The sequence below is a fragment of the Zonotrichia albicollis genome, chromosome 6 (genome assembly GCF_047830755.1).
Source record: "Zonotrichia albicollis isolate bZonAlb1 chromosome 6, bZonAlb1.hap1, whole genome shotgun sequence".
Taxonomy (NCBI): Eukaryota; Metazoa; Chordata; class Aves; order Passeriformes; family Passerellidae; genus Zonotrichia; species Zonotrichia albicollis.
The window spans coordinates 42426156-42435478 of NC_133824.1; the positions used below are offsets into that span (position 1 = coordinate 42426156).

General features: G+C 41.1%; 1 protein-coding gene across 2 annotated transcripts in view; it reads left to right on the forward strand.

The window, feature by feature from the left end:
- ABCC8 (ATP binding cassette subfamily C member 8) overlaps window positions 1–4384 on the forward strand; it is a 75174-nt gene extending 70790 nt beyond the window's left edge. The window contains exons 38-39 of one of the 2 annotated variants that reach the window (XM_005486610.3): window positions 1247–1309; window positions 3779–4384. In XM_005486610.3, coding sequence (XP_005486667.1) covers window positions 1247–1309; window positions 3779–3916 — 201 coding nt within the window. In that variant the 3' untranslated portion in view covers window positions 3917–4384. The remainder of the gene's footprint in view (window positions 1–1246; window positions 1310–3778) is intronic. The other variant, XM_026793143.2, reaches the window with a different exon arrangement.
- Window positions 4385–9323: the final 4939 nt, after the last annotated feature.

A 9323-nucleotide genomic window follows, 5' to 3' on the forward strand; every position in this document is an offset into this window, starting at 1 on the left:
TTACTTGATATGTGAAGTAAAAGGTGGAAAACAATTCTGTCTATTCTGTAATATGCTTACACCATATTTAGTTGCAGACATACTTACAAGCCCAGGTAGTTGTGAGTCACTGCTAACAAATCTAAAGAGCTTTCAAACCATTTTACTAGGGCTTGAATAGTTATTCCAGAGCTGATTGCATTAGGAAAATGAAGCATGTTATTTTAATTGGCAGTGGGGTTTCTAAAGTAAACAAAGCTGGAGAAGGTCAGCTGGGATGGTCAGTGAAGGGTGAATTGGCAAGTGACAAGTTTTCCCAGCATGGGTGGCAGGAAGTTAAAAGGTTTGAAAGTAGAGGCAAGGAAATAAACACAGACACAGAAAAGACATACTGGATTATTGCATTAATTGCCTGGAATTTCTAGGCAGATGCTTAGGCACTCAGTAATAGTGTAGTGACTGGGTTTAAGCCAAATAGAATAGTACATTTTTTCATCTCTTATGTTATTACAGGAAATATTTCCATTTTCTTTCCACTGTAAGTAAAGAACATAATTGGAGGGGTTTGTTAGAACAGCTACAATTTTTAGTTCAGTAAAATGTTGGTGTTTGAGCTTCAGCAAGGGAACCGTAGTGCAGTTGGAACACATTTTGAATTTTGAGTTTTCCTCCTTTGCAATACTTCTCTGAAGAGCAGCTAATAAAAAATGGAGGTATCTGTGCTCGTGACACTTCCAGGCAGTTTGGAATGCAACAACAGGCTCCTAAATAGCCAAGGATGAGTACTTGTTGAGTGAGAGCTATGTATGCTAAGGCCACCTTAAATATCATCTCCACTGTTAGCTATGCCAGGTACAGTGCAGTCCCTTGCCTGTCCCTGCCACCCCTTGGTGTTAGATGTCCCCATTGTGCTGGGACATTCCTGGGCTTGCACTGGGGTGAAGGACACGCCACAGAGGCGCCAGCATGGGCAGCCTGGCAGCACCCAAATTCATCTTGGGTCTCCTCAGTGTCAGACTGAGGCCAGGACAGCAGGAGTTTGGGGCCAGGGCACAGCTCTGGTGTCTGCTGAGCCCCAGAGGCAATGGCAGGAGAGACCAGGCTCTGCCTTAGTTCGGACACGGAGCTCATGTTTCACTTCTGCAATGGATGATAAATAACAGCATGGAATAGTCAGTGGTTACTTACTGAAACCTTCTTATTCTTTATCTTGTCTGTCATGCAACTTCTGTTGTTTGAAAAGCACCAAATGTTGTTCCTTCCCTAGGAGAACATTCTCCAGAAGGTGGTCATGACTGCGTTTGCTGACCGCACTGTGGTTACAATTGCAGTAAGTACAGTCCCTGCTGCCATCCTAATGCTAACAGGGATCTGAAATGCCCCATTAGTCACCTCTTGTCAGTGTTAATAAATGTGGTAATTGGGCCAGTCATCTTTTCCTTTTTTTAAATAGTGTTTAAATGTAAGCTTTCTTTTCCTTTTTTAAATTTCTTACTTAAATTCATAAGAGTGGCTTCTTAAATGTGTTGCATAAGTCAAATTACCTGTAAAGGTACATAATCTAAATATGCTCTCTATCTTGTGTTTCCCATTTTAAGCTAATTTAAAATGCCATATACTTTGCTGCAAAATAAAAATTTCATCAAGCTAAAATAATCATTTAACTAAGGACAAGTAAATACACATTTCAGGGAGCTGAAATGAAGTCAGTATGCTCCTTAACATTTGAAAATTCAACATGGGAAATCTGTGCTCAGGAATCTCTGAGCATCATTTATTTTCACCTAGCAAATGTATAATAGAAGATCTGATTTATCTTATGGTATCCATCCAGTGTGTCTTTATAAAAAAACAAAGGAATCATAACCATGACATTTCCCGATTTCTCTGCATGAAATTCAGATTTGCACTGTATTTTGCATTTATGTATCTTTTTCAGTTTGTTTGGGGACAGGCTGAAAAAGCTTTATTATTCTTTGGCACTCTTAGCGAGTTTTAAACTGCACAGTTCAAACAATATTTTGGAATAAACTTACTTTGAATATTTTTACTTACTTCCAATTGTAAATGAGGTTTACAGCAGGTGGGTTTGTATTCAAAACATTCTGTAGTGGAAACATAACACAGGGGGTTTGTGGGATGGGTAATGGTTTTGGGGGTGTTGTGTTTTTTTTGTTTGGTTTGGTTTTTTGTTTGGTTTGGGTGGGGTTTTTTTGTTTGTTTGTGTTGATTTTCAGGTGTGGTTTTGTTTTGTCTTGGTTTTGGTGGGGTTTTTTTCCCCAGAAAAAGCCATGTATTATAATTTCTGTTTAGGAAGAATAGGAACAGTAGGAGTTACAGTTCTGGCTCTCTGTTATCTTCTGTATTACTCACAATTACCAGGGTGGCAGCACTGATTGTGTTACACTGAAAGAGATCAGACAAGGGCAGCAAATTCAGCTGGAATGTGATATTTCAGTCCCCTGCCCCTGCCTGTGGAATGGATAAATGTCATAGAAACTGCAGAAGATATGAGATTTGTAGATGCCATCAGTGATTATTTTATGGAAAATCTGGCTAGGAAAGCCTGAGAAGGAAATACAAGAGTTGTTTTGATACTGAGGATGCCCAAGACTTGATTAGGAACCTTATGGGTGAAGAGCAGCTGTGTAACAGCAACCATAATATTCTGAGATTAAATATCCCTGAGGGAGTGAAACAGATCCAAAAAAATTCCATGCAGTTACAGTTAACATGAAAAAGTGGAATTCTGTCAGTATGAAGAGGCTTATAAAAAACTAAACCCAAAAATAAATGGTAGGGAAAAAAAAAAAAACCTAAAAGAAGCAGTAAAGGAGATGGAATCTGACAGGGATTATGGAAATTACTGAAGCATTTTATTTAAAAAGAAGATGGAAACAATGCATGCTATTTGTTTAGGTAAGGCTTGAGTTAGGATAGAAAAATGTGGTATGGACAAAGAAATAAAAAAGAAAAGATTATTAGGAACGAGAAGACTGAACTCAGAGTCCATAGTTCACACATACCTTGGATACTGTGTGCAGTTCCAGTCTCCTTTTGCCCAGAACAACACATTACAAGTGAAAAATGCTGAGAAGCACAGGATGATTTTGGAGGTGTTGGATTTGCTCCTGGAAGGGAGCAGCTGAGCAGGCTGGGGCCCTTCTGTGAGGAAGAAGGACAATGTAGGGACATGAGAGAGAGGTCTGCCAAGTCACAGGCAAGGGGTGTCAGGTGAAACTCTGAGGAACACAGCCCAGAGCGCACAGAACAGGGAGTACTTGTTCATGCAGTGGGGAGGAAGTATGGAAAAGCCTTTTCCAAAGGATATGGGTGCAAAATGGTTGTGAAAGCTCAGGAGAAGATGTGGCCCAAGTCTTGTAAAACTGACTGGATCAGCTTTCTAAATAGACAAACCACAGTAAGCCCAGGAGCCACCCCAGACCCAGATAGAATCCAGGAGTGGGAGAATTCCCAACTTCCCACTGGCACTTCCACACTCAGTTGTCCAGTTCCTACTCTGCCTGGCTGCCTTCTTTTGGCTGCACTTGGGAGCAGGACTCTGGGCTTTAGAAAGTTTCTAAAGGGAACTTTAGGATTCCTCATACTAAAGTACCTGTGTAGTTTTTAGGTACTTGAGTATCCACCTGGCTCTTGGTCTGTATATTTATCTGCACTGTTTACACAGAAAATAAGTAGCCTTTATCAAACTTGAACTTGATAGGAAAATTCATCTTATCCTGGAATATATTGAATAGAGAGATACACTGACCTGGCATTTTGTTTATTTGTTTTTCAGCACCGTGTGCACACAATCCTCAATTCAGATTTGGTTATTGTAATGAAGAGAGGGGTTATTTTGGAATATGACAAGCCTGAGGTTCTGCTAGAACAAGAAGACAGTGTCTTTGCTTCTTTTGTACAAGCAGATAAGTAATAAAAATAAATAAAGCATTTTAGGATACAATTTTATTATTTTATAAAAAATGTAAAATACCTGTAAATAAATATTATTTCATAATAAATTGAGCTATTCCTTTTTTAATAAAATGAGCCATTTTTCCATCCAAAGCATTAATGAATTATCTGTGTACTTTAACTTTTGGTATACTACTACTTTTCTTTTTATTTGCTGCCAAAGAATCGTGAAATATATTTGCAAAAAACTACATGGGTGAACCACAACAGGATACACATCAAACAAACATAACCAGCATGGAGTTTTTATGTAACTCTCAACCCCCATCATTTATTAACATGTTATTTTTTATGTGTCATAGCCTTACTGTCGATAATGTTCATGACTGACGAAATGCAGAAGGAAAAATGATATACCAAAGGTATCTCTCAAAAGCTTGTATCTCTTTCAATGAAATGACTCTGTAAAGCTTTAATATCTAAATACAAAATCTATAAAACATTTTTTATATTGTGGTTTATTGATAGTGCCTGAGTTGTGCCTTAGACTCTCCTTTAATCCTGTCGAGAAATGAAGCACAATCTGATTCCATCTTTCTGCCCACTGAATACTATTACACTGATTCCAAGCAGGATGGGGGCAGACTCCCTCCCAAACTGTGAAGAAGCTGAGGGGAGGCAGGCTGTGATAAAGTATCAGTGTTTAATGTACACTGTTTCCAGACCAGTGCAGATGTACCAATTCATCTGGAAATTATCCCTCCAAGTCTGGTAAATTAACAGCATTAAACCTTTCAGTGCAGCTCAGGGCCATGACAGCTTGACTCACCATCTCCTAGTTTCACATATTTCACCCACTGTCGTGCTGTCTCTAGATTTACTGTGACCCTTACCAATAAATTCTGGACACTAAAGACAACTTTTAGCCACTAAAATGATCCTAATGCAGCTAGACAGCTACTCATCCCTGCCCTGTGACAGTCATTCTGAGACTTTTTCATTAATAGAGGGTTAGAATGTCAATAATCGAAGGCTGCAATGAATTTTTCACTGATTTTTGTACAAGTTTACCTGATTTTTTTTACAAAACAAGTTTACCTTTACATCCACTTTTTGTTTTGTTACTTCCCCTATTTGAAGGACTTCTAGTGCTTAGGAGAGCTCTTTATCTTTTGGGTTTTTTGGGTTTTTTCACTCTTTAGCCTGGTCAATTAGTTTGGAACCTGTTTTTAAAAGCTTTATTTTCTAGAAAAAGACACCTCGGTGTTCTCATGGGACCTGTGGTATTTTAAGGCATTACTTCTAGCACTGCAGCAGAGAGCCAGGGAAAATGAAGAACTGCTGTTGCTGTTTGTGTTACCAGTTCCAGAGCAGAGTATTTGCAGCACGTCCCTGCTGTTACTTGGGCAATCATGAAGAGCAGGCAAGTGGCACCAGAGGAGAGTGCAGAATGAGCAGTGGTAAATGAGCAGGATGTGGCAATGCAGATGAAAGGCATCAGCTCTGACATTGCCTACCATGCTTCAAGAGAGAAAAAGGCCAGTTGGGAGCTTTCTCCTCCTCCAGGGAATTCTTTGCTGGGCAGTGTCCAGGCAAGAATGGCTGCAGAACTATTGCAGGGTGTGTTTTCACCCTGGAATGCCAGGCTTCCATTAGGGCTGAGAGGAGAAATGGGACCAGAAGGGCACAGAGCAGGTTTCTGCCACAGCTCCTGGGCATGCTGTCTCCTGGCTTCCCACTACTGCTCTAAGGCAGGATCTCATCCTGTAAAGGCTTAGGAAAGCACCATTCTGCAGGACTCCCCAAACTCACACTGCGGAGGCTCTGCAGCCCTCTGTGGAAGCTCTCAGAGATCCTAATGGCAAGGGGAGAGATGCAGAGAAGTGAGGCTTTTTGTGCTTTGAATGAAGTGTCTGGGATTTGACACTGCAATTTGGGCTTGCTCCTACTCCACAAGCTCCTGCCAGCCTTACCCAGAAGGGAATGCAGGGAGGAAAGGACAGGGGGCTGGACTTTATCCTGCAGCACTAAGAAATTACAACTCAAAAGTGCAAGTGTCACATTTCCATTTTAAATGGGGCTTGTAATTCCCAGAGTAGCATTGCAGGAGAGTAGGGTGAGTTCATGCATATCCAACAATTACCAATTTTTGATGGTACCCCACTGCTGAATCAGTATCTGTGACCAGGGAGGCTCCTGGCTGCCACTGGGACAGGGCATTTCCTCAGCACATTTCAGCTGGTCTCGTTCATGTGGGGCCGGGGAGTCCCTGCCCCTAACTCCAAAGGATTAAGGGTCTCACCAGTGACCAGGAGCAGTTCCCAAGAACGTTTTTCTGTGGTGTGAGGCTCATTGACATTACCCAAGTCAGCAGACCTCGTTGCCATGAGATGGGCAGCCCAGCGGTCTCTGTTAACCAGGTTCACAAATGTGTTTGTGTGGCAGTGAGGCATCACTAAGCAAAGGGCTGTACTGCAGTGGCTACAAGCCAAGCCAGGCTTTCGGTTTTCCTGGGGGATAGGACTTGTCCCAGCCCCAAAGGTGTTAGGGGATAGGCTGCCCATGGAGCTGCACCAGAGTTTCTGTTGTTGCTTTGTATAAATGCTTCCACTAGACAGAAAACTTTACAGGGTTTATTCCCTTGTTTTACTGTGGCCAGGAAACACTGCATGGCTCTGCTTATCAGTCCTCTTCCAATCTCTGTTCCTGCCTCCCCTTGTGGCTTTGCAGAACCAACTCTGATCTCTTTTCTTCTGCTTACCTCCTCATATTGCAAGGTGATTCATGAAATTTCATTTCAGACTAACACTGTGTAGCCTCTGAAGCTTTACTCAGCTTCTAAAGGCAGAGTAATAACATGGCAACAACTAAATTTTAATTTGACAGTTATCATAAGATCTTGTTTGATAGCCATTAAAATTAGAATAAATGGAGGGGGGGAGTTTTGAAATGTAAAACCTATTTTGTGGGTGGAAGAACTTACCCCTCATGATTCAGTACTACAGAGTGGGATTGTTCATTCCTGTGAGCCCAATTGTTTTCAGCAGCTCTTAACACAAATATGTTGGCTCACCCAGAAAAATCTGTCACTTTTTTCTTTTAAGTATCTGCCACTTGATCCATAAAGACAGCTCTAGAAATTCTTCAGCAGAAGCCACTGGCTTTGCTGTCCCCTCTCAGCCCCTAAGTGCTCAGAGATGAAGGAAAAAAAGTGGTCAATGACAGTCCCATTGCAGAAGTGGAAGCAAGGAAGCCCTGCTCTAAAGTTCAGGATTCCTAAAAGCAGCGTGGTGAGTGTGCTCATAAATCACCCTTCCCTGGGTCGTTCCTAGCACAGGCCATGCAGCAATTCACTCTTCCTCCAAAACCCTCTCCCCGGCACAGGTTTTATCCATCCCACGTTCATGGAGGTACCGCCCTCTGGAGGAAAAGGCACAGAATGAAGACCACGCTCAGAAAAGAGTCAGGAAAAACGGCACAAAAGTCAGGATTGCCTCTGGAATCCCTATGTCCATGTCTGCAAGGGTGTAAAATGCTGCCCAGGAGTAGCCTGGTGTTCTACAGCCTGTTTAGGCTCACTGCAAAATTCTGGAAGTAGGACCTGCTGCCACCAGCTGCAGAACTACACATCTGACAAGTAAAACTTCAATCAACTTCATCCTCTTGGGTTATTGGTTTTCTTTTTCATGTTTAGAAAGAAAAATGGGGTCTTTTAAAAAGAAAAAAACCACAACCAAACTCTTTAAAAAATTAAATTGTCATATAAATCATGTAGTTAACAAACTAAAAGCATAGGCGCAGATGACATGCACACCAAGGGCACAAAGAGAGTTTAGGAGATGACTAGATGAAGGGATGTAGAAGAGAAAGGGCTAGAGATAGGGCTTAGCCACCCTTGGCTAACTCAGTGGCCTGGCAGCCACGTGCCAGGGCACCTTGTTGCTATTCTAGCTTTATTTATCAAAGCAGCAAGAAAGATGAACCAGATTGGGAAACTGACCCCTCCAAAGGGAATCGATGTGCGCAAGGACATGCCACAATTCATACACAGAAAGTACAAATAGTCCAAAGTAATAGTAAACAATTAATTACAAGACCTATAACAAATTCTCAGAGAGCTCAGGGTGATTACTTCAAACCACTATTCTGAAATCCCTCGGTGGGCTGCTTTAAGCAGCTGTAGGTGGTGGAAGTTGCTTTCAACCCCAACTGGCTGATTCCCAGACATCACTGGACAATTGCCTTGCCCAGGGAATCAGTGCCAAGAGCTGTTTGCAGTGTGTACCAAAGCACTTAGAGCCAAAACTAAAGGGAAAGTCCATGGACACATGTCGTGCAACTAGAAAATAAATAATCACAAATCCATTGGTACTGAAGAAATAACTCTTATCCAGAATATCCTAGGATGCTGTAAAAACTCCACAATGTTAATGTCTAAACTGAAATAGAAGCAAAATATTGAAACCAGAGGAAATAAACACATCAATGAGAATATTGCTGTTTATTCAGCAGCAAAGCCACATCAGAATGTTTTTACATAATGCATCTTGTCAGGACACAACCTCATAGGCATGCCCATGTATGTATTTATACCCACAGAGACATCCCAGTGTCCCAAACAGGTTCTAGCTTCCTGCCTCCCTTTGTTGCCTCTTCCGACAATTTTGATGCCTGTCTGGAAGTTCATGTCACTGGGGTTAACCCTTTCTGGCCAGATTTTTTTTTTTTTTTGCAACTTCGGCTGCAGTATGTACTGTAGACATTTTCCTGAGAAGCCACAGCTGACACCATTTCACAGTCTCCTTTCTGCACTAAATAAACAAAACAAAACAAAACAAAGAAATTTCCTTATTTATTCTAAACAACTCTGGCAGAATTTTAAGTGGGATTGAGCCCCTTTAGTTCCACGTTTTTGTTTAGCCATAATATCCTTGGATTCAGCTTATTCAAGCAAATTTCCTACCATTTCCTGGTGATTTATCAGATGAATGCTTTCCTCCTGCTTACCAAAAGACACACAGGTGAATTTTAGTATATACATATTATTATTATTATTATTGTTATTGTTATTATTGATACTATTGCGTTATTATGATAAATACATTATTAGAATGTTATTATTAAGATATAATTATTATTATTATTACTATTATTATTATTACTATCATCATTATTACTATTATCATTATTACTATCATTATTATTATTCAAATTCCTTCTTTAAAACAGGCCCGTACCTTTTTTTCCCCCCGCCCCCATTTCACGGAATAATCACCCGACATGCAGCCACGGCGTCCCACAAAGGAGCCCCTGCTAATGGAAGGCAGCAAACCCGTCCTGTATCAAATGTTTACATACAAACCGCGGCCCGAAACCCTTCCCCCGGAGGGAAATTGAAAAAAAAAAAAAGGAAAGGAGGGTGAAAA